The sequence below is a fragment of the Haemorhous mexicanus genome, chromosome 4 (assembly GCF_027477595.1).
Source record: "Haemorhous mexicanus isolate bHaeMex1 chromosome 4, bHaeMex1.pri, whole genome shotgun sequence".
Lineage (NCBI taxonomy): Eukaryota > Metazoa > Chordata > Aves > Passeriformes > Fringillidae > Haemorhous > Haemorhous mexicanus.
The window spans coordinates 2,115,220-2,140,339 of record NC_082344.1 but is presented as its reverse complement, the minus strand read 5'-3'; the positions used below and the strand labels follow the sequence as shown (position 1 = coordinate 2,140,339).

Below are 25,120 nucleotides of genomic sequence, written 5' to 3'. Positions count from 1 at the left end.
GGGATATTTGGACACAGCAAGGACAACAAAGCAACATGGCACCACTGCCTCAGCGGTGTCCATGAGAGGAAAGGGCTGGCAAGCCAGGCCAAGGGTTTAGACACAGTCTGGGAGCCAGACAGAAGGTGAGAATTGGCTTGTTGAAGATGCCCACCCCCACCAGCAGGTCTGGGCTGTGCTCCTGCCTTCTCACCTTGGGCTGAGAGTCTGCCAAGAGCTGCTCCTCCTGCTCGGGATGGAGGGCAGGCTGCTGGGAGGAGGCTGGGATGGTGGGCTTGGAGGGGCCTGCTGCCCCCCTGCTCCCTGCCTGGCTGGCATCCACGCTCCCTGCAGCCTTCCAGGGGACACAAAGGAAGCACAAGGTTACCTGGGTCACAGTCCCTCATCAACAGAGTGCCAGCACCTCTGCTTAGTGAGAGCACTGCCTATTGCTCATTCATTGCACCACAATAAAATCTGAGCAAGTCAAGTTGGTGCATTTCAAACACACAGCAACTGGAAATCCTACTTGGGCTTTTTTTTTTTTTTAATTGGAAAAAACCACTTCCTCCATCCCTATGGCTCTGAAAACTTGAAATGTTGACTTCTGCCTCCCAAGTGTTGTATTTTGCAATGTTAAAAACAGTTAAACACAGCACAGTGGGCACAGAGATATGAACTCATGTTTCCTACACCATCCTGCCGGCCGTAGGTTGCAGCAGTCGTGCTGACAGTTTTGCATCAGCTACACATCCCAGTGTTACCAAAGCCCTCACTAAGGACAGGTTTACCACATGCTTTATTAGAGTGAGAACATCTGTTTGCCCAAGCTGAAGGCACCACATGCAGATGGGTTCTCCCTGTTCCTTCCCTGGATGCTGGACTGATCCCACTGCCCTGTAAAAGCAGCAGCAGTGTCAGGCCATTCAAATCCAAGAACACCCATTAAGAGATTTAGAATTGCTTGCTACAGAGAATTATGAGAACCAGGCTGTCTTCTGAAGGAGAAGCAAATAAAGACTGGATTAGCTTTTGGATTTGCAGTCTGTTCCTTTGGATTATATTAATTTGATTACTAACAGCATGTCATTGCCACTATTAGCTCCAGGAACAGGGATAAGTGTGATCAGAGCTCAGGCAATTGCACTGTCAGGAGGTCAGCTGCAGGAAAAAGGTGGCTCTGACACAGATATTGTAGAAACAAAACGGCACTCAGAGAAGCAAGAACAATCTATTTGGCAAAATGGCAGTGCTCGAAAAATTGTCTGAGTCAGTGTTTAAGAAATCAGCCCCACGCCCTGTAAGGAACAGACACAAAATCCCAGCACAGGTAGCAGGATTTGGAATATGCTGTTACTTTTTAGCATTGCCACCAGGGGCCACTCAGTGCAGGGTGTCCTTTGTTCCAGGTGTTGAACTGGGACTTGGGGTCACAGAGGCCAGCAGAGGGCTCAGACTAGCCTGGATTTTCTCAAACTGCAACAAAGAGCTCCTTATTTCCCAAGATTTGTCCTCCAGGTGACACTTGCTATCAGGCTGTGCCCAGCAGTTTCAAGCAATATTGGAACCAAAGGACTAAGACATTCCTGGCTGGAATTGCATCTGGCTTATTCATCCTCTAAACTTGCCTGCATAGCAGGAGAATCTCTTGGCCCACATCCCAGTCAGTGCACAGAAACAAAGCCAGGGCACAACCTGGATTTGGTTGCTATGAAGGAACAAGCTCATCCCAGTTTTCATACTGGCAAGAACTTGTAATGTGTGTAACAAATCACAGCTAAGCTGCACAGCTCTGACTTCTTCCTAGGTCAACACTTAGCCCAAAATAATCCCCAGTTTCTGCTCTGAACATTGCTCGGAGGAAGAGGCAGTTCTATTCAAAACTGAGGGAGAGATGGACTGGGAAGATGCTGGAAACACAACAATGTTCTGTTATTCTGTTCCTACAAAGAAAGCATCATTTTACATAAGAACAGTTTTACAACCTTCTTTTACTAACCTGTGTTTTATTCCACAAAGCACCTTCCCTTCTTGCTTGGTCTGCTCCTGTTTTTCCCTGCTGCCCTTCTGGCCACACCAACCTTCTTTTGAAGCCTAAACCATCCTGAGATTTATTTCTATCCTCCTTCTCCAGTAGTGCAATCATCATCTTGATCAGATACAGCTCAATATTGGCAGGAGTACGTTTCCTAATTTCTTGAATTTTGGTAGTGTCTTGGAAAAAATATTAACATAATGTTAATTGCTTAAGCTTCTTGCCCCTGATTCAGTTTCCTTATATTGTACAATACATTTATTGCACCTCATTAAAGCACAGGATGGATTAAGGCATAGCAAAGGTAAGAAGGTGAAAATGTATGGGGTTGACTTGTGAGGTCATGTGATAAATTCCCAGCGTGTTTTCTGAGGATGCCAGTAGTTACAGCAATACTTTGTCAGGTTTTTTCCCCCTAAAACATTTCAGTAAACACAAATTTAAGAGGGATATCTCAATAATTTCCACAAAACTGAGTCAAGCAAAGGTCTGCCCCATTGTTATCAATTACGATGAAGTTATTTTACAAGTGAACCTGAAAGGAAAGCAGTGCTGCCCCTGGCACTGCCCCAGCCTTGCAGGATTGCTGGGGGGTGTAGCTGGGAGCAGCAGCTGCAGGTAGGTCAGTGGTGCTCACCTGAGAGGACGGGAGGGCTGCAGATGATGTCCCTGATGATGCTCTGCACGGCGGGGGTCAGACCCGCGCGCTCCACGCTCACCGCGCGGCCCGCCGCCAGCGCCTGGCACAGGTGAGAGCCAACCACAGCCAGGGGCAGAGACCTGCTCTCACTTATGGCCCTCTGGGGAAACACAGGCACAGGGCTCAAGTGTCAGTCCCAGAAACAATCCAGAGTCACTGGCACATGGCTCCCCGAAACACTGCTTCATTCCTAATAGCTGATTTCTCATCCAGCTTGTCAAATGTCTTCCTCTCCCAAAACTTCACAGCCTGAGTGCAAGACCTCACCTTGAACTTAGTTGAGATCAAGGAGCTGTGGTGCACCTGACCTCTCAGAGGCCCATGAACATGGATAACAGCACCACAACAAATTCCCCCTCATCTTCACATGCTGGATGAATTCTCCCCCTAAAACATTTGCCTTGAAGCAAAGCATCTCAAACTTGACTTACCCAAACTTGTTTTTCTCAAGGACAGGTCTCCAACTAGAATCTGGTACTCTTCAAAAAAGTGTGTTTTAACTTACTACTTGTTTCTCCACAAGGAATACATACACTGTGCATTTCACCAGGATTAGAGGATACAGAGCATCAAGCTGCCCATTAATAATTGTACAGCTATTTCTTGTTAGTTCACCCTTAGGTACGCTTTTAACTTGGGGACCACCTGCCCCATACTCCTGGGAGGGGCAAAGCAAAAGCCAAAGCAACTTGAGTTGCTTCTTGTGCAGTTAAAAACTCACTGTATCCCACCTCAATTTTCCCCACCACTACTTCAGAGCTAAGTAAGAGGATCTGCCATTGCCCAGGAAAAGTACTGCCTCAGAGGTTTAAAGCAACCTATTCAGCACTGTGCAGAGGATTTAAGAGAACTTGCACATCACCCTCCTCTAGACAAAGGCTCCCTGCTGCCAGTTTTCAGCTAAGCAAAGCCTCCACAGCCCAGAGCTTACCAGGGAGTAATTTTTCTCTTGGAACAGGATATATGTGACCTCCTCTGAGGGAGAAAGGGCTCTAGCACACTTCCAGGGAGATGCTTCTTTCTGAACCTTGGATTCAGCAGTGGGGAATGTGTCAGTCTGAATGAGATAAAGCAGAATTAAATTAATTGTACCCCACTGATCACCCTCCCATTATCTGAAGTTATCTGACAAAGTAACACTAACAGAACCATTCATCTCTTTGGAGGTTGGTTTTGACCCCAACTCCATGTTCTTAAAAAAAAAAAAAAAGAAGGGAGGGAAAACTAAAGCAAGGAGGGAATCCAGATGGACACCCACGTGTTCCCATCATCTCAGTAAAACCAGCATGGCATCATCCAAGGAACTTGGAAAAGAAAACCAGCCAGAACAAAGTGCCCAGGCCAACACATCATCTTAGGTATTCCTCATTCCACGTGAAACTATGCCACCAGAACAAACTGTGGCATTCAGTCTGCATGGGACACTTCACAATTTGAGATACATTTTCTCAAAGCAGACCCCCTGAAAACAACTAAAAAACCAGACATGCTTTTGATTCCTATTGCTAGAACAAAGCTTTTTTTTTTTTTGTGAAACAGAAAGAAAACTCCATGGAGTCGAAGCAATCCCATCCTTAAGGCTCCTGCCAAGGAGAAGACACTTGAGTTCATCATACCTTCAAACCATTTGCTTGGCAGAAGTCCCTAATTTCAGCCAGGAGAGGCATCAACATGGTGGACTTGGCTTCAGACACACCATCGATTTTCTTCAGGTTCTCGATGCTCGTAGGCCTGGTTTAGGATGAAGAATGCAACAACATAAGACAACCCCAAAATATTGCTGCCTTTTAGTAGCTGGAGGAGGCACTTCAGATGCCTCCACTCCCCCAATGAGAAGCAGCAAAGGGATTTGTGGCTTGGCTTGGAAGCTCCCCAGCTTGTAGAACATGCCTGCATGCTGGCTTTACCTTATCCGGGCCATCTCCACCAGGATCTTATTGGTTGCCAAGACAGCTGGAGGAATTTCCTTCTCATTAGCTACCTTCTGTCTAGCAGTCAGCAGCTTGCCATACAGAGCAGTCTGGGAAGGAAGGAGCCAAATTCTCAGGCAGCAGCTCTACATCACTCATAGGTATAATTGTTACAAGAGCAGAAGTTATCACCTCCCTGATCTTCCCAATAACACACAAAATCCCTGCCATCCACTAACCCCTCCTTGTGTATTTCAGTCCTATTCTGGGACCTCTGTTCTAAACAACTCAGTCATTTTAAGAGCTGCCCAAAACCAGAACAGCTGTGGTTTGCAGGCTGACTGCAGTCCAGAGACATCCTCCCAGTCACAGCAAAGCTTACCTCAAGCTCTTTTTCTCGGGACAAAGCACTCGGTTCTTGGGACTTCAAATGAGATTTCAGTGGTGAGCGCCCTGAAACACTAACAAAATATCAAGTGTGAAGCAAGCCTTGCTTTAGATCAGTTTATTCAGGGGCTTGGTTCAAGGCCTGACTTATTTTGCTAGCTCTGCACTCAGGCAGCACTGGAGCTGGTTGGGGTACAAGCAGCAGTATCCAGACTCCCACTGCACCCATGAGCTCAGGGACAGTAACCCTTGACTGGACTGCCAGGATTACAGCGCAACATCTGTCAGCACACAAGTTGGACAAAGAGATTCCTTCCCTAGGCACAGTGCAAAACAACTTGGTTTGGATTTTAACTGTCCCTAAAATAATCTGTCTTCACATGGCTGCAGTGGCAACTATTGACCCAAGTCATACAGCCTCTTCCTGTCATCTGCCAGCACCAGAATGGTGGCCTGAAGGAGGAATCCATTCAGAAACACAAGGTGCTTTTAATCTGAAGCAGCACATGTGATGGGGAAACAAATTACTTCTGCTTTTCGCAAGAGGTTATTTGATTTCTTTTGACCTGAGGGAGCCTCGAGTTGGTCTCAGTCTTCTCCAGACCAGAGTGCAAAGGCAGAGCCCTCCATGTTGCCTGATGTTAACTGTGAAATCTTGTAAATACAATATATTTTGAAATGCAATGCAGTGGACAGCAAGTTTTAGGCACTTTTCTATTTTTAATGCATTAAGCATTTCCACACCCATTGCACAGGAAAAGGCTCATTTTAAGGATCCCCTGACAAGCAATATCCTCATGAACACAGTCTAACTTAGGTCAATCTGGCTTAATTTCTAATACTGTACCTGTTAACCATGTTAGTGTTTCTTGGAGGAGTTTGACCTTTTCTGTAACAGGAGAACATCTCATACAGAGATACCTATAAAAAACCAGAAGAACAAGACAAATGCTGATTTACCATCTTTTCACTGAGTTTGCTGTTGATAAAACATGAACTTGTGCTAAGTTGGGTTGGGTTTTTTTTAACATGAGCAAGGATGGCTCACTCAGCAGGAGGGTTGTACTGGTACAGACCTGCTTGCCTGGTGACTGTGCTGCTCCTTTTGTGCCTGGGGAGCGCTGCTTGGAGAGCAGAGGCGAACGCCTGCTGCTGTAATGCAATTAATTACATCTTAACTCCATTGTACAGAGAACAAAAAATAACATCCCGCTAAATAAACTGATTTCAAGTTGGTACAAGGATGTATTTGGCAAATCAAGTTATTGGTTAATTATTAGAATTGTTATTCCTCATAAAATAACCAGAACACTGAGGATCTCAAAGGCTCCTCCTGTTCAAACCCACCTTCTCCAAAAGCAGGGTTCAGAGATAGATCTGATTCAAGAGAACACACGTGCTACAATTACCTGGCAGAAGGTCTCTGCAGGTTAAGGTCTTCACTGGACTGCAACAGAAGACTTGGATTTGAGGCAGATCCATCTTTGGACAGCCAATTCCTACCCTGTAGGAAATAAGCCCACGTTTTAGCTGTGGGTTACTCAGGAGGAGCACTCAGTGGGTCCTTTCACTACCAAAAGTACCTTCTGGGTGAGCACACAAATGGTTGCAAACTTGTTGTTCTGGCTTGAGACCTCTTTGAGGAACCCTTCCATGATCAGCTGCTGGCAGAGCTGTTTCCACCAGTTCTCTGGCCACTCTTTCCCACAGCCAAAGAGAGGGTGCCTGCGGTACCGCTCCGGCAAGCGCTGGGAGCACTGCAAGGGTGGAAAGATCCTGTCAGATTCGTGCACTCCTGGCACAGGGGAAGCTTCAAACACAACCAGTAAACCCAGAGCCCAGCATGTGAGGAGCCTCCTCTGACCTATTCCACTCCTAATCTACTTCCTGCCAAGGCCATGGAAAGTTCATTTTTCCCTAGAAGCACTTGTGTGACAACCAGCAGCTTAACTGTATTAAAAGGTTAAACAAGCAACATAACACCCTAACGCTTGTCTCATCAGTTTGTCTGCATAACAAATAGTTTCTTAGTGCTCTAATTTATTTCCAGTGACTGTCTTGCTTAGTATTTCAAAACAATTAAAATTAAAGGCATATGGAAATTAATTTATACTTATTCTGGGACCCTACTTCAGTACTCCAAGTCAGACAGCAACACAAAACTCCAGTGGAAGCCAACCTTTGCTTTATTTAAACATAAAGCAACTAATTGAGCCAAGATATTTATCCTTAATTATGAAAGGGCTGTTCCTTTCAAGATAATCAAAATTATGCATTTTCATAAAAAATTAGAGGACAATCACCTTGCTTGTTGCATGGGGAGTGGAGCTGAGCAGCTTCCCCAAGTCAAGCCTGCCTGTCTACACAAATCTCCACCTCTCCAAGAAAAATGGCACACACACATGGACATGCATGGATATCCATGTACTGACTGACAGATCAATTAAGAGGGACCCTGTCACAGCCCCTCCCCTCAGAACACACACAAGGAGTTGCCCCATCACTTACAGACCCTCGAAGAAACAGAATTGGCACTCTGGTCCCAAACTTCTCATCCAGGGCACTCACTGCAGACAGCAGCTGGTGTGCTTGCTTCCCAAAGTCCTGCAGTCCACCCTCAAAGTCACTGGGGACTGCAAGGCAGGAGCCACTGGAAGGCACAAATGAAGCCAGGCTTAACACTAACAAACCAAGCCCCCTCTGCCTTGCTCCAGATGTTGTCAACACAGTCATTAATGAAATATTTTAATGAAATAACCACAAGAGATTAGTTGAACTTTGTCTCTAATGTCACTCCTGGTTCTACACATCTTAACACATTTAACTACTTGTATCAATGTAACTTCAAGACACATTTCTATTTCTATCCATGTAACTTCTCAGACACCTGCCCAACCCAACAGGAGGTTCTCCACCACACCTGCTGTTAAGAACATTGTCTCTGCAATTTTTGGAATACAATATCAAAATATTTGCACTGGTTTGTGCATGCCCAACAATTCTTTAACTGCACTTTAAAACTTTTTCCTGCTTCTCTAAGAACATAAAGGAAAAACAAAACCAGGAGTAAAGAGCAACCCCACTAAAAGCTATGTATTGCTTACTGACTGAAAAAACCCACTGAAAAATTACTGGCTCAAACCAACTTTAAGGAAAAAAAACCCAAAAATTACCTATTTCAAGTGATTTCAGTTCTGCAATACAAATTCACTATCTGGCTCTTTATAAGCACTGCAAGGTGACTGCAAAGAGGGCAATCACAATCTTTTAAATTCTTTCTTTAAACTAATTGTAGTAGAGGCCAGGCAAAGCTATCCTAATCCTTGACATAGAGCAATTCAGTAGGTAAATTGGTAACACTTCTCCAGAAGGCACCACAGCCTAACTCCTCACCTGGGTCAGAAAGCATCAGCCTAACAGCCAGAGCAAGGAATGCTTCACTGTAACTTCAGGGAAAGCTTTATTGTAACTACAGAAGGAGGTGACAAAGGCATTTCTGCTCATGCCTCCCTGACTATCAGCCTCCTGAGTCCCCCTCAGCACATTCATGAGATTATTAGCAAGGTTAAAAGAGCACATGTCAGCACAGGAGAACAGCTCCCTGGACACTGGGGCAATTTAGCCTTAGACACCTGGTACCACAGACCATTTGCAAGCATTGTCCTTGGGGATTAATTACCTAACATGCCTTAAACTGATGAACAGAAGTGTTTTTCACTGAGTGTTGCTCTAATCCCCTTTTAGGAACTGTGATCCTGCTCTGCTTCCAGGCTTTCCCACAGCCTCACTTGGAGCTTATCACAGTTTGCTTGACTCACTGAAAAATGTTAGAGAGATGTTCAAAAATAAACCTCAGGCTGAACAGCTGCCAGATCAGATGTGTGAAAGTCAATTCTTTTAGATAATTTGCCTTCTAAGTCAGGCTGAGAGATTATAACCTCTAGGATCAGCCTTCAGGGAAGAAAGCTTACCTGGACCTGCAATTATCACAGCATTCTTCTGTGCCCATGATGCCAGAGGAAACCTTCCTGAGTTGTCTGTCTTCAAAATGAGACAGGATGATTCTACCCAAGGGAACAAAAAGAATTCAATAGAAGACCAAGAATATACACATGAAATTTATTGCAGAAAAGGGAGTCAAAATCAGCATCATTAATTAATTCACTGGGGAACCAATTATTTAGCCTTGATTGCCCTAAAGAAAAAGTATTATTTTTTAAGAAAAAAGCAAACAAGGAAACGTATGAATGTGCTGAAGGATGTACTTTTGATACTGCTTATTAATACAGAATAGAATGTTCTGTGCTTGTAGAACACATTGTGAGCCCGAGCTGCCTTCTGGCTACAGCCCCCAGCTGTGCCTGAGCCTCAGCAGCTCTTAGCAAAGCTGCCTGCAGTGACACAGCACTAAAGAGCTGCCAGCACTCACTTCCTCCTGCAGCCATTGGACACCAGGTACTTCTCCATCTTGGCCAACATCTTCAGCTTGTACAGCCGGAACGCCTCGTTGTGGATCTCGCCCAGGAGGCGCCTGAGACAGGAGCAAAAAATGCACAGCCTTAAATGCTGACCACTGGCAACACATCAAAAATCAAATATGCCACACAATACCCTCCAATTGACCAGGATGAGCTAGAAAAAATATCCTGCTAAAACCAGACACAAGCTGCCTGCTTGCTTTTCCACCATGGGGCACACTCAAGAGAGCACTTCATTCATGTTCTTCCCAACATTATCCCAAAGAGGACAGAACAGCAGAGAGACAGTGAGGCTCTTCCAAGTCAGGATTTTCTCCTGGGAAGCTGAGAAGCCTCAGAGAAAAAGGAAAACAAATTCTTAACTCATTTGCTTCTCCTGTGTTGTGCTCAAATGTGGAATGTGTTTGGAGATGGGTTTCATGTGAGTTGTTTTGACTTACTGGCCAATCAGGGTCGAGCTGCGTCGTGACTCTGGAAGGAGTCAAGTTTTCTTTATTACCTTTTTAGCCTTCTCTAAGTATCCTTTCTGTATTCTTCAGTACAGTTTAGTACAGCATTCTTTAATACAATGCAGTATCATAAAACAGTAAATTAGCCTTCTGAGAACATGGAGTCAGACTCATAGTTCCTTCCTTCCTCGGGACACCCCGCAAACACAACAGGCTACTGAGCCGCAGCGAGCCATGGCCAAAGGCCCTGAGGAGGGAGGGAGGGAGGGCTGTACCTGTTGGAGGCCAGGTCAGTGGCAGCCCAGAGGACGTGGCAGGCAGCAGGAAGGCCGTCACGCCCTGCCCTGCCCATCTCCTGGTAGTAGGACTCCATCTCCTTGGGGGCACCGTAGTGGATCACCAGCCGGATGTCGGCCTTGTTGATGCCCATCCCGAAGGCCACCGTGGCCACAACGCACTGCAAAAACAGCAGCCACGTGCCAAAGAACAGGCCTGGGTTAGCTCACACACACCTGGTGGGGATCTTCATCCTCAAAATCCAGCCTGAAACACACCAGCTTCACACCCACTTTGGCCAGGGCACAGCCCTAGGATCGTAACCGTGAGAGGGATGATGTGCTACGGCAAATGCAGAAGTGGTTTCAAGCAGCTGGTCTCAACAGGCACAAAACAGGTCATGGAAAGGAACACAAGGAGCCCCAGGATATCTCTGCTGCCCAGGAAAGAAGTAGCTTGCAGAAGCTGTGCTCTTGTTCCAGCTACCACCATTTTCCCTGGATACCATGGATTTTTGAGGGAATTACTACAGAAATTCAAAAGATGAGCCTGGAATCTTATTCCTGTCAGCGCAGACCAGCAATTTCTTCATCCAGAACTGCATACAGGGGACATGGCTAATACAGGTTGATATTCCAACATTTTCTTCCACCAAAAACTCTGCAGTTCTAAACAGGACCCAAGACACTTCTGCTTCCTACCTGAATTTCATCCCTCATGAACTGGTGGTGAGTGTCTCTCCTCTGCTTGTTCCCCATGCCAGCATGGTAGGTACCACAGGTCACGTTGAGTTTATTCAGTGCACACACCACCTGCTCAGTGGCCTTTCTGGTAGGGCAGTAGATGATAGTGGGGCCTTCAAACTCATACACAGAACTGCTGAAAATAACAACATGATGTAAAGATAGAGAAGGAAAAAAAAAAATAAATAAAAGCCACCTGCCTCTAAAAAACCACACCTGAGGAATCAAAGCCAGGGTTAAATCCTTACCTTCCTTTCCTAGTTAGGAACTGCTTCAAATCCCTACAGATGTCTCCACTTTGGTGTCCAACTTCCAGGTACAGGTTAGGTCTGTCAAAGCTGGTGCAGGTGACCTGGGGATTCCTCAGACCCAGGCATTTCATGATGTCCTCTCTGATCGAGGGACTCGCAGTCGCAGTCAAAGCAATAATGGGGATCTGCAGAGAGATGTACAATAACCTTCAGGACCTCTCACTGAGCATTTTTTACACCAAAACTCTCAAGAGCCTACTGATAAAGAATCTAAACAGGCACTTTAATGTGTTTATCATTGGATGAATTCAGTAATTTAAAAAATATAGTTAATATTGAGCTCCTTGAACATTTTAGACTGCAACTTTTGAGAGAACAGACAAGAACACAACACTTCAAATGAAAAGCTTTATTCTGAATGTATCTTCCACGAGACCACAGTAATTCATTGATGTGATTAGCTAAACTTAGGGAATATAGAATGACACTGACAATAACAGCATGTTAAGTTCAGGTCTAAATTTCTGAGCTTATGCACGAAGTGCTTGAGGAGTGTCTGGAAATCAGCAGCATGCTCCTACAGCCACTCAGTCAGGTAAGACAAAACCCTCCAATATGAAACCAGAGGCTTAGGGACATCATCATCCTCAGCACAGGGATCCAAATCAACTTAAATTCCCTAAGTTTCTGGTAGTCCAAGTTGAGAACACCCTTGGTTTAAAAACTGGGAAAAACCTACAAAGCCCAGTCACTGACAGGGATGCTCCAACTCCCAACGAGCATGGTCAGTACATTCAGAGCACGACATGAAAAGGCTGCTATTTCCCAACTACCACACAAAACCCTCTTCTTCTATTAGAAACCCAACACAGCCAAACCTCACCCAAGGAAAAGTCTTCTTTAACAAGCCCAAACTTCTGAAGGAGCTCCTGAAGTCGTGGCCCCACTCGGAGATGCAGTGAGCTTCATCCACAGCTATGAGAGTGATACCTGGGGGACAAAGCACAGCACAGCAAGCTCCAGCTTGCCTGAGAAACTACCAGCAGCACTAGGGGTCTTGGTCCTAGAATGCTTTCTGCTGCACCACCTTTAAGGCCTCTTTCATAAAAGAGGCCCAGGAGCTTTTAGAGTCTCCCCTGCCCACCACAATCCAAGCTCCATTCATTCAACATCCCTCACGGGGATCAAAATCTCAAGCTAGCTCCACCAGGACCTTTTCCTACTCCCTGCTTCTCAATCACAGGCACCAGTAAGACTTCCAGATGTCTGCTGTGCTATTTCCTGGATTGGAACACAAAGCCTGATGGTCTCAGACAAACACATATGATTTTTTTCATCTTGTGCAATGAATGGGAATAAATGGTGCCACTACTCTCACCAAGAAATGGGTGAGAAGTCTCCAATTACCCAAAAGGCTTGAACATAATTATCAATGTAAGCTGCCTGGCAACTCACCCACAGTCTTACCTCCAACTTACCAACAGTTTGGTCAAGGTCCTTAAGTAACTCCAAGTTCCCTGAGCAAAACTCTGGAGTCATGTATATGACTCTGTACTGACCCCTGAAAGATCAGAAGAAAATACACTGACACAGAAGAGAAAACAATTCAATTCAATAAAATCATGATTGTATTGAAAAACAATATGAGGACAACAGAGTTCTGATGGCAAGCAAGAGGAATTGAGTGAAGTCCATAGAAAACATTGCAGAAGCACAGGAAAGCAAGGCATTGCAGGAAAAGGAAAAGCAGATTTGCTGGCCTTCAGAACAGGAAGGGACTGTTGTGGTGCTGACAGATAGAGGTCTAAAACCTGACTAAAATCAAGTATAAATCAGAACACAGCAGTCACTAGGCCCTATTTCCCCAGCCAAAAGGCACTGGAGGGTGGCTGTAGGCTCCCACACTCTCAGCCTGGGTGAATGCAAACAATATCCTGAGTGCCACGTCCCAGGGCTGAGCCAGAACCAGGAGCTGCACTGGTGAGGGAGCAGGGAGACATCCTACCCCCCTCAGCAGCCCTTTGTCACAGCCCAGAGTACCAGAAAGCTTGGCTCAAACTCACCCTCTGATGGAATCCTTGACCTGTTTTGACTGAGCTGAACCAAGGAAGCAAGCTGGAATCCCTGTCATTCTGCAGGAATAAAAAAGCACAGTCATGAACAGACTCCCTTCTCCAGCATTTCTAAAGGAAGTTCAAGCTGTGAGGTCACACACTAGTTTCTTCAAGGATCTTTGTGTGAAACACCTTTTGAAAAAGCAGGAGTGGTGCATGGCTCTTCCTGCCACCCAAATGCTCTTGCAATTGCCCTCCAGCAGTCTCCACAAGACACACACTGGATTAATAGCAATCAGAGAAAGGAAGGCCACTTTCCTTGCACAAATTCACAAGTAAAACATGCAAAAGAATATGCTAAACATATTTTCTTGAACTCTTCACCGCAGCAGTTCCTCACGTTTGGATGTAAGCTTTACTAGCCCACAATTTTTCACCTTGTTCAATCTTTTGTGACCTCTTGATGCTGCATCTGCTAGTTTTAAATCAGGTGGCTGTTTTTAATGACATAATAATTATCAGCCCAACTGATTGATATTTTACCTCTTAGCTTGGTGATTTGCTGCATTTTCTCAGAGCCCTCGTTTTCCACAGCTGCTCAGTCCAAACTGCAGCCAGACTGACAGACAAACGGCTGCAGTCTGTACAAATTCAGTCTCCTTGGCCTTCAAAATGCATGACCCACTGGGAAGGCAGTGAATAAACCCCTTCCACTGAGGAAAAGAGTGGAAAAGTCACAGAGACATCCTGCTGAGCAATAGTCAAGGAGCTTAGGCTGTCCAGCCATTCATCTGCACACAGCCACAGCGTGCAGTAGGAAATGCCACACGTAACTGATGTTCTTCACTTCAAAACATCTTCATATCCCCTCTAACACAAAAAACTCCTTCTTCCCAAAGTGGACAAAGCAGCAACGAACCACACAACTCAGCATGAGTCCCACAGCGTCAGTGCAAAAGTGTCAGAAGTGAATGGCTCTTACAATAGGAAGTGAATACATGTCGAGAAAGCATTACCAGGTATTAAAAATCAAAGAGATTTATCTTGACAACACCTAAAACCACTCATGTCAGAGTGATCTGGCGTCACCCACAAGTTCCCCCCTCAGATCTCTGAGCAAGTGAAGAGGCCAGGTGTTGGGAGACCTACTACACTGTCCCTCTTGAAAGCCTGTGCTGCAGCTTTGATCTGGAGCGCCTACAGCTCCCAGCTATTCTGGGTTCAGATGTCACCCCTGAGACCCAAAGCAAACCTTGACTCGAGTCTGACAGCCTCAAACAGCTCCCCCAACACTTCGGTCTGAGCACAAAAGGCCTGTGAATCCCAAAATAAGTGCCTTCAGAAACCTCTCAGCAGCATCCATCCTTGGCAAGCTCAGCCTCTGGTTCACCCACGTGGCAAACCCAGGGATGTGAGACTGCTGACACAGGCTGTGTGTGCTCCCTGAGAAACACAAGCCCTGCAGCTGACACCCCAACAGCCTGCTGCAAATGGGAGCCCCCCAGCAAGGCCACAGGCAGGGCCCATGTGTGCCCAGGGGGCAGCCAGCAGCAGCCTGGCACTGCCACCACGTCACTCACGTCAGCTGCAGCACCTGGTCCTCCATCAGGGAGATAAGAGGGCAGATGACAATTCCTGTTTGCCCAGTGTAGACAGGAGGAAACTGATAGCACAAGCTCTTTCCATAGCCTGAGAGGGAGAAAAAAAAAAAAAAAAAAGCAGAAGTGAGACACCATGCTTTCTATGCAGCTACAACAGACAATTCTGACACCCCAAAAAACCCAGCCATGTCTGTTGTACTGCTGTCCCCCAAAAAGGCAATGACTTTCTATTGTTTCTTAGGATGCAGTGGTAACTCACCAGTTGCCATGACAACAAGATTATCTCTTCTGTCTCCCAAAAGAGAATTGATCACTTTCCACTGGACCCTTGAAATTAAACAAAGGGGAATATGTGATTTTGGCCAGCACAGATAACAAGTAAATTGTATGGAACTGCATATTGTGTTGAATTGTGGATCAAAGGGACCCCTGGGGCTGCCTCAGAGTGCTGTCCTTGCAGTCTGCAGCCACTCAGATACCCCAAGTACAGCAGGCAGGGCCAGAGTAGGGATCTCTAACAGGACTCAGGCAGGCAGCACTTGAGGCACACACTCACAGGAGATCACAAATAACACCTGCAGTTTTCACAGCGTTTGTGGACCAGTTATCTCCAACTCAAGAGAGTGTGAACAAAATCTGGATTTGTTTGTTGCCATTTTTTTCAAGTAAACAGTAATAAAAACATCATCCAGGTTGGAGGAAGGGCAGGAACAACTACCCCAGTGTCCATTTTAACAGAAAACATACTCACGGTTTAAATGAAGAATGCCCAAAATAGGTCTTGAGACACATGATGTGGCTTTCTGCAGGCTCTGGCAGCAGTGGATCTTTAGTGGGAGAGAGCAGAAAACACTCATTTGAGATTACAGTTTAGAAAGATAAAGCACTGTCTCCACAAACAACAGTCTGCTCATGATTTGTCATGCCCAGGGGTTAGAATTTGGGCAATTCCAGTAAAAAGAGAGATCTCAAACTCAGATATTTTCAGGCTGGAATGAAGGATTAAAAAAGCAAAGAGGTTCCTCAGAGACCCTGCATGAGGAGGAGAACATATGGCTTGATTAGTGAGATAAAGCACTAGGACTGCAATGCATTACTGCATCATCTGGAACAGGATCACCCAAACAAGTCAAGGTGTGCTCCTCCTCACATTTCAGCTGCTTTTCCCCATTTCATTTGTCTCCACAGGGAGAACTCCTAAGCAAGTCAAAACCACCCCCAAGGCAGAATTTCTTCAGAATTCTGCCACTCAGCAGCAAGAGGAGAAGAGCACAGGCAGGCAGGGGAGGTGTCACCTCCCTTGTGGTGTGTCCTGAGCAGGTCCCCCACACCCCCAGGTCAGTTTTACTCCCATGAAGCTGACATCAGCTGACCACGGCTCAACTTCACTCTCTCCTGCCAAGCACACCTTTCTATTTTCATCTTGACACAGCCCAAGCTCCCCTTAGAAATCCAGGTGAGCTTTATCTTCCTGCTTTGAGAAAGCAACCCCTAAAAGTCACTGTGCTTCCACAGCTGCTTCTACAGACAGTCATTTTTAAAAATTTATATCACCATGCACTAAGACTTTTAAAAAACCATACCCAAGTATTCCTCCTCCTCTTCCTCAATGCCATCATCTTCATCACCATCTGGTGCTACATCCACTTCAGGAGTTTTCCTGGCTTTACTGGACTCTCCTTCAGGTAAAACTCCTCCACAATCATCTACATCTTTTAGAGACTGAGCAATTAAGAAGAAAAAAGTTATTCTGGAGCATGGAAGGGTAGATAAAATGCTTCTCTCTGGTAATATGATATGGGAACCAATTTTTAATGCAGTTACAGCAACCTTAATCTAGCAGGTGGATCAAGTCCAAGCTGGTGTAGTAAAGATGACACAGGAGGCCAATGATACTCCAGTCTAAGCCCAGCAAATTGAATTCTTTAGGCATCCATCTGTTTATTCTGTCCCTCTTCTGTAAGCAGCACCTTCTGGCTCATATTCCCTCCCCTTAACTGTGCTTCCAAAGCAGCACCATTATAAAAAAAATTTAAAATAAACCCTTTGGCACTCACTTTGAGCATCTCCATTTCCAGCTCTTCATCACTCTCAATGACACAGGACACGTTTTGTTCATTGTCTGTGGAACATGCCTCCTACAAAATCAACATGATTCTCTTAGGAGCAAAGTAACTTCTGAAAATTTAAGATAATTAAGCTCAATATTCAGCTCTGAGGCCTGTCCATTAAAAACAAAACATCTCAAAGAAGTATTAGAATTACCAAGTGCTCATTACCTCGGGGGCAGCTTCACTGCCCAATTCCTTGGCAGCCTGACGTTCCAAGACCTGCAGCTCTTGCTCAGTAATGTCCAGGGACATGAAGTCATCCCTGTCCCCTCTGTCTGTGAGCCTGGCTGCTGGAGCCCCGTTTTCCAGAGCAGTGTTAGCTCTCTGTGCCTCCTCCCCACTCATTTCTTCCTCCCAGAGGACAGCCAGCGTAGCATCAGAGCAGATGTTGAGGTCACCTTCAGGTTGCTCAGCACATTCTGCTTTCTGTGCCTTGACACTTGCTGACTTGGCTTCAAAACGTGTTCTGTTTGCACCACAGCTCCTCTCCAGCCCAGAAGGGGAACCTGAGCCCAACAGGGTGGTTTTCAAGGCACTGATGTTCCCTGATATCTCTGCTAGTATTTCTGTAGCCCTAGGAAGTAAAGTCAAGGAAGGTAAAGCAAAATTACAGAGCCAGTTACTACACTTCAGAACAAAATTCAGCCAAGTTCAGGGTCAAATCCCTGGCAGTCAGACCAGTGAAAACACCTATTCCTACATATACAAAAATACATTTTCCTGGAAAACAACAAATGGGTAACAGATGCCTGTTCAAAGACATGTACTTTATTGTGTGGGACCTGGGAGATCAAAAACAAAACACTGATGGTGGAGGCAGAGAAGTCAGCAAAAAAACTGACCTCTGGAAATTCTCCAGCTGTCCAGAAGAGTCAGGGATGTGATAAGCCAGGTCTGTTATCTCTGCAGCCAGGGAAGCCAAGCGCTCCTTCACCTTCACATCCTCAGATGTGGCATCTGTAACCAGTACAACAACTAGTTAATTTGTAATAATTAATTTGTAATAATAACAGCACCTCTATGTCAAGAACTCCCGTGACTGCATCCCTACAACATTTACAGCTGGTAAAACAGCATTTCCCAGGGCTTAAAAAAAATCAAGCACAGAGAATCAGGCCAAGCTTCTAAGTACTGCAGCACTGCATCTCTTCCATCACACAGGCTCAGGGAAAACAGGTACACAATGGGAACAAAGCAGTGCCTCCAGCTCCTGGAAAAGAGCTGCTGACACAGACATGCTGACTAAACCAAGGCCAAATCCTGCACCTCAGATCGAGGGGACAGCACTGCCACTGCTGCTTTTGGCAAGAAATTGAAATTCAGCCAAAACAAAAAGCTAACAATCCCCTCACCACCTGTTTTTCAGCCTTAAGCTACCTGTAATATCTTCTTCATTAAATATACAACTGAACAAAAAAAGTAAGATTTTAAAATCTCCTCTGACAAAGTAAATAATGTTAAGCTGCTCTAAAACATTTGGGTCCTATTGATATGCCTCAATAAAAACATTACTTCCTAACGTGGCTTGTTTTATGACCCCATTTCATCTTAAATTAGGTATTTGTCCCTGCATCAGCAGCACTGAAATGAACTCACTGAATTGTTTCCATAAGCAAACCAGAATGACAGCGGGAATTCTTCCCATCCCTGTGTACAGCAGAGAAAACACAAACAAACACCCTAAGAGCAGCTTCCTACATCCTATGGAAAACAGCCACAGGGTATGGTCACCCTGGGCATCCAAGACCTCTCCCTATCTGCTCCCTCTGCAAGTCATCTGGAATCACCAAGAAGCCAAGCAAACCCAACTCTATTTTAATATATATTTTGATTTCCCTGCTGGGAAATGGAATATGCAATTGTACATGGAATAAATTCCTTATGCCTGGATGGACAACTCACCTTTGCTCACACTAAATAATTTCGGGTCACTCTTACTCATGGTTTTCAGTTTTTCATAAACAATGTAGCCAGCCTAGGAGGGAAAAGAAATAATTAGTACTCTGTACTCCTGAGAGAAAAAATAATAACAAAAAGAAATAAAAATCAGGAGTTAATCAGGCAAATCATGGCAGCAATGCAGTGTGACCAGCAGAATGCCAAACTGGAACACAGCTCCCATCATGCTAATTACTACCCTGACTCCACTGCCCATCAGGACCAGGACACATGTTACAGAATGCTGCACTAAGGGCCAAATGCTGACTTGGGACTCCCTCTGGAATGGATCCTCTTGCACAGATCCCAGAGTGGGTCATCTCAGCGAGCTGGCTGCACACAAAGCTCCCAGTGCCACCATCTGCTCATCTCATTCAGATTTCATGCCCTGCTCCAGGAGAAGAGCAACAAACACACCAAGATGGATTCAGTGTGTTTAGTATTACCCTTGGTATGAATAATGAGCTCCAACAGAAAAACACAGCCTAAAGCCAGCAATGTGCTAATTAGGCTACACGTGTTGAAAAAGAAACAAGTTACTCCCTCATGTTTTCCTGGGAGGCTCCAAAAGGCAGCCCAGGTGAACAGAGCAAAGTGGGAAAGATGCACTGCCTGGAAAAAAAATGGCTACAAAAGCTGAATCAGGCACAAAAAAATTTAAAATGTTCTCTGTACTCTTTTGGGTCTTCACAGGGGTTAAACCCTCCATGCCTGAACTTTGAACTAAATAAGAAGTCAGAAAAGAAACCCCTGACCCACTTCCCTTCCTCTAAGGCTAGAAATAAGAGGCTGAAGGAGTGATTTTCTCCCAGGGAGCAGGTGGCACCTGGTAGCATATTGGTAAAACCCTTCACAGAACTGCAGATAAACCAAAACTCATCCAAAATATTGAAAAAACAGGGACTTATGGAGAAACACAAAACTCTGATGCACCTGAACTCTCCCTGACAATCCATATTGTGGTTCTCCTGCATTAGCCACCAGTGAAGGCTGTGTTTCTTCAAGCTTTGAGCTTCACCTCCCATACCATGTTTAACAAGATTTGGGTTAATTAGCAGCTAAGAAAGATGACAAAACCAGAAGGTCAAGCATCCAAAAGTGGAAACAAGGGACTTAAAAATACCCAGCAGCTAGGAGCACACAGGAGAAGGGATTCACCCCCAGAAGCTGGAATGCTGATCCCTGTGGTAGATACATAGCCATCCGTGGCTGCATAGAATTTCTGCTCCTCCTTGAGTGGAAATTTCTCCCAGTTGCTGCAACTCTCCCTGACAATCCATATTGTGGTTCTCCTGCATTAGCCACCAGTGAAGGCTGTGTTTCTCCCAAGTTGCTTTTGAATATCACCTCCCATACTGTATTTAACAAGGTTTGGGTTAAAAAAGCTGACAAAACCAGAAGGCAACACATCCAAAAGTGGTAACAAGGGACTAAAAAATACCCAGCAGCTAGGAGCACAGTGGAGAAGGGCTTCACTCCCTTTTGAGGAGGCTGGAATGCTGATCCCCTGTGGTACATACATAGGCATCTGTGGCTGCATAGAGCTTCTGCTCCTCGTTGAGTGGAAACTCCTCCCAGTTGCTGCAGCGGACAGACTGATCCTTCAGGAGCTGCCTGCCAAAAAGGTGCTTCACCAGGCCATTCAGGCTCCACGTCTCCTTACACTTCAGCTGGGGAAAAAGCCCAAACAAAACACCAAAAGCAGAGGATTTGTTTATAAAGGAAAGCATCTGCACCTCCCCCAAAAAGAGCAAAGCGTACTCAATCCCTTGTTAGCAGCAAAGAGCTCGGGGTTAGTCAAAGCATTCTTTAGTTTTTCCAAGAGTAACTCTTCCCAGTGCTGTCACACTATCAAAAACATGAACCATCTGTACAACACAACCTCTGGGCTGATAAAATAAAAGCCCTGGACTTAAACAGCACCCCCTCTCTCCTCCAGGATTTTCCTGTTATTTGCCTTCCTAATTAGAGCAGCCCAGCATCCAGCACCAGGGATTTACCTAATAAAACCACAGGAATATTAAAGCCTGCCTCTGTGTGTTGGACATCTTTTGTCAGGCTGAAGCCAAGCACAAAGCAGAGAAGAGCACAGCTCTAGCCCAGGGCTCCCAAGCCTCCAAAAGCCACCCCAGCAGGCTGCAAATGCCTTTGCAATCCCTTGTCAGCCACAGTGGCTGCACCCTGCTGTCCCCAGAGCCAGTCTGGGGAACTTTGCCTTGGTGCCCAAGGATCCAGGCCTCATGGGCACAGCATGCTGCTATTCCAGCACGGAGCTCAACAGCAGCAGTGCAGCATTAGCAGCTCACTGCCTTGAGTCTGGTATTAAAAAAACCCTCCCAACTGTTCTTTTTAGGCTACCCCAACCCTTTCCCTCCCATTGTGCCATTATATATAACCCTGTTCTTTTGTTCTCTTTCAAGTTTATTTTTGGTTTGTTTTCTCTTCAGCAGAAGACTTTTAAGCTGCTATCAGAGATCACATTGCTCATCTTCATAACAAATTATCCCGAGTCAAAGACAGGATAAAAAAAAAGGGAGTGACTGAGGAAACTCCAGGCTGGAGAAGTAACAGCTCCTTCTGTTGCCTGAGCAAAACAGTTAATTTGTATCATCTCCAATCCAAACTCCACAGGGGCTCCTATGGAAAGCACTGAGCTGCACCACAGAAGGAACGAGAAATGTGTGGAGAGACCAAGCACAGGTAAGGTGCACACAGAAAGAAAAGCTTAAAGGGATATGCTAGAAATAAGAAAGACTTGGAAAGCAATGAACCTTTGGCTCCTTTTCCTAAAAGGACAGCACAGGTGGCCCTGCATCAAACCACCTCCAACACAGAACTGGAATTGAGGGCCTGCCAAAGGCAGCACAACCTGTCAACAGCAGCTGTAAACAGCAGGTGCTGGGAGCAGCACCCACACCAGAGCTGATGGGACACCAGCCTGAGAATCATAGGAATGCAGATATTCCTACAGAAAATCTATTTCCAGACTGTGGGGCAGAAACAGCTCTGTAGGGAGGGCTTCAAGGAAGACCTTGGTGCCCTCCTCCAAGAAGCAGGGCTGCCTCCTTGTAGCCTGTTGATGAGGCCCAGCCACTGCTGGGACAATGCCAGCACTGCCAGCAGGACAATCCAGCCATTTCCATCACCAAGAATTAAAGGAAAAGCACCTGCAGCTGAAATCAAAAGGCACATCTTGTAAATACTTGAACAGACCTGAGAGGGGACAGATGTTGATTAAAAACTGGCTTACTGAAAGCAGTTTGCAGGCTCAGAGAGGTGTGTTTAAGCAGTTTCTAAATCAGTTACAATAGATCTCTGCTTTATTCCACAGAACAGGTTTGCTGTTGGAATGGAACTCCAACCAAGCTAAGGAAGCCTCCTTTTGCACAGCAGCACCATAACAAGATTCCCTCCCACAACAAAAAGGTTTTAGAGTTTTACTTTCTCATTAGCAACGTCAGCCAGCTCCACAAAGCTCTTCAGTTTGATCTCAAAGTCACTCATCAGCTTCCATTGATCTCCCTCAATTCCTACGCCAACCTTTTTAATTGTTTCATCTTCGAGCAGCCTTTTGAGTCCCTTGGGAAAACCTAAAATAGATTAAGCCCAAACATGAGAAACTAAATACTGGAAGATGCCAGAAAGTTGAATGGAAATGACAAAATCCAAGCACAAAGGCCATCTGCAAAACCCTGGGCTTTTAAGGGAAAAGCCACCAAAGTCCCTCTGTTTATTTGATTTCTCTCTGGAATCACTGAAAACTTCAACTGGTTGTGTTGGGTCATCTGCAGACAAGCAAGAAGGAAATACCTGAAATACACAAATCATCCTGCACCTGGAAACAAACCAAGTAAAAAAACCCAAAAGCTTATTTGTCTTTGTTAAATCACACAACAAAAAAAGCAACCCCTCACTGGAAAAGACACTTTAATTCTCACAACTCAGTGCTCATTACATGAAATCAAACATTATTTTACTATTTCCCCCATAATTTCTTGACAGTTTTTGCTATTTCACATTTCTGGGCAACAGTTGAAACCATAAGCATGGGAAATCACCAGCAGCACAGATTCTCTGGAGACAAACTCAGAGCTAAGGCTGGACTGCTCCAACAACAGCATTTGGAAAAGAGAACCCACCAGCCAGCTGCTGTGCCAAGCCCAAACACACCAGTCCTGTCAGCAAGCAAAAACCCACAGTGCTCAAAGATGCACACAGATACTCAGTTTGATGTCTGGATTTCTCCCAAACCGATGGCACAGCAAACCTGGATCAAAGCGCATTTTCAAGCTTACAGGGCTGAATTAAAGCAGGCAGCTTTCTCATCTCCTTTTCTGCAGGAAGAACAGCCCCAGACACTTCATCCTTGAACAATAACAGCCTTTTCCTTCCCTCTGTGTTTGCTCCCATTTAAAATTCAGAGCATCTTATTTAAACCCATACCTTCAGGACCCCACAGCTGGATACCCTGAATCAGTCTCAAGTGCAAATCTAGTCCCTGCAAACACACACAAGTGCACAGGCACAGAGTGCTCACCTGCCCTGGCTTTCATTGCAAACACCACCTTTTCTCAGCCCTGCAATATGCATTTATGTACTTCAACGAGCACTTGGCACCACTGATTTTATTTGTGCACAGTTGTCTCTGCCCTATGCTGGCTGCCACTGCACATTTGCAGCCACAGCCAGCTGTGCTGTGCACTGGGAAATTGCAGATGCACCCCAAAGCTTTAAAAAATAACTGGTAACAACCTCCCAGCCAGCAGCATCTTGGTGCTGTGAGACAAAGCACAGCATTCCCAAAGCATGTGAGCCGTAGGAAAAGATGGAAAATCCTCCACATGTAGAGGGAATTCAATCAAATAAAAGCCTGCATAATGTACAAGGGGTTTTCACCTAAGGGAATCATCATTGCAACCTTCCAGGATGGGCACTCCCCAGTGTCCCATTTCCAGCAAAAGTAAATCATAAAAAAAAAAAAAAAAAATTTAAAAAAATCAATCCAAGTTGAAGACTGTGGAAAAGCTACAACCTGAGAAACAGGTCACAATTTGAGAAATCTATAAGGAAATTTTAAAAAAACCCTAAAAAATGGAAAATTATGAACAATCCTCCCAATAAATAAATAAATGTGGTTTTGCCATTTATACACAGTCCAAGAAGGCCCAATTCCTCCTGCAGGAGAAAGCTTTTTTGCTAGGACTTGCAGCTTTTTATTGTGGTTTGGCCAGGATTTCTGCAGATCCCAAACACTGCCCTAAGAAGCAGAAACTGGCTCTGGTCCCTGCACAAGTCACTCAGCTCAAAGTGCATCCTCCACCAGCAAGAGGAGGCACTTTGGAAAGCCATCCAGAGGGAAACTCCCCTTTTTGCTGTACCACAGCAACCACACAAACACCTCCCCTGCCAGAATCAGAAGCACTGCAGCTCTTTATGGCCCTTGTTCCCTCAGCTTCCTCTTCTCACATCATTTTCCTTTGTGCTCTCCAGCCTCCCTGATGGAATAGCCTCCAGCAATTAAATTTTCCACCCCATTTGCTCTAAATGACAAAGGATTGAACACCAACATTAAAATTATCACTATTATACCTCAGCATGAGTCCCCCAGGGAAATCAGAAACCTCTCCCAGGCATAGTTTTAATCTAACATTTTAAACCAAAGGTTATAAAATTGCCATCTCCTTCCCTCATCCCTATTTTCCCTATTTGGAAGCTTTTATTCACATCCATAATGAATTCAGCCTCTGCTAAGCACACCCCCTTCTCTCCCCACAGCTGCAGCACACCAGGTACCCAGTACTCTTTCCCAAAGCTGATGTGATACAATGCAGGAATTGGGAATAAAGAGCACAAGAGCCATTATTTTTGAGGCTTCTTGTTGAAGCCAAATTAAAAAAAAAAAGAAAAAAACCCACAGCCTGCTAAAGAAAGGTCCATTGTTTATTTTAGCACTAAACAGAAAACTCATTATAGGAGCAGGGAATTAAACTTTTAGAACTGGAATAAGATATTCTCACAGAGAAAAATAGCCAGAACCTGTTTTTAAGCACACCTAGGATTGTCTTAATATATAAGCATCATTCAAAGGATAAATCCCTTTATTTCAGGTGGGAAAGGGGAGGAAAAGGATGGGTTTTTACTGTCCCATGTGATAGGATTGATCAGCCATTCCTCAAGGCTTCAGCTGAACAACAAGCAGGAGAAACAG

The 25,120-nt window shown here is 45.2% G+C and overlaps 1 protein-coding gene across 5 annotated transcripts in view; it reads right to left on the bottom strand.

Annotated features, from left to right (window-relative positions):
- Window positions 1-25,120, bottom strand: part of WRN (WRN RecQ like helicase) — a 28,250-nt gene that overhangs the window by 849 nt on the left and 2,281 nt on the right. For 2 of the 5 annotated variants that reach the window (XM_059843590.1, XM_059843591.1), the window contains exons 5-34: window positions 22,354-22,502; window positions 20,433-20,582; window positions 18,877-18,949; window positions 17,817-17,931; window positions 17,143-17,548; window positions 16,921-17,001; window positions 16,447-16,585; window positions 15,615-15,690; window positions 15,123-15,190; window positions 14,843-14,951; window positions 13,272-13,340; window positions 12,687-12,769; window positions 12,092-12,198; window positions 11,206-11,393; window positions 10,916-11,093; window positions 10,214-10,395; window positions 9,441-9,542; window positions 8,983-9,075; window positions 7,520-7,661; window positions 6,595-6,768; window positions 6,421-6,515; window positions 6,088-6,163; window positions 5,859-5,932; window positions 5,007-5,085; window positions 4,622-4,734; window positions 4,331-4,445; window positions 3,646-3,771; window positions 2,652-2,814; window positions 1,979-2,193; window positions 194-334 (exon numbers count right to left, since the gene is read on the bottom strand). In XM_059843590.1, the coding sequence (XP_059699573.1) occupies window positions 194-334; window positions 1,979-2,193; window positions 2,652-2,814; window positions 3,646-3,771; window positions 4,331-4,445; window positions 4,622-4,734; window positions 5,007-5,085; window positions 5,859-5,932; window positions 6,088-6,163; window positions 6,421-6,515; window positions 6,595-6,768; window positions 7,520-7,661; window positions 8,983-9,075; window positions 9,441-9,542; window positions 10,214-10,395; window positions 10,916-11,093; window positions 11,206-11,393; window positions 12,092-12,198; window positions 12,687-12,769; window positions 13,272-13,340; window positions 14,843-14,951; window positions 15,123-15,190; window positions 15,615-15,690; window positions 16,447-16,585; window positions 16,921-17,001; window positions 17,143-17,548; window positions 17,817-17,931; window positions 18,877-18,949; window positions 20,433-20,582; window positions 22,354-22,502 (3,881 nt within the window). The remainder of the gene's footprint in view (window positions 1-193; window positions 335-1,978; window positions 2,194-2,651; window positions 2,815-3,645; window positions 3,772-4,330; window positions 4,446-4,621; window positions 4,735-5,006; window positions 5,086-5,858; window positions 5,933-6,087; window positions 6,164-6,420; window positions 6,516-6,594; window positions 6,769-7,519; window positions 7,662-8,982; window positions 9,076-9,440; window positions 9,543-10,213; window positions 10,396-10,915; window positions 11,094-11,205; window positions 11,394-12,091; window positions 12,199-12,686; window positions 12,770-13,271; window positions 13,341-14,842; window positions 14,952-15,122; window positions 15,191-15,614; window positions 15,691-16,446; window positions 16,586-16,920; window positions 17,002-17,142; window positions 17,549-17,816; window positions 17,932-18,876; window positions 18,950-20,432; window positions 20,583-22,353; window positions 22,503-25,120) is intronic. The other 3 variants (XM_059843593.1, XM_059843592.1, XM_059843594.1) reach the window with 3 other exon arrangements.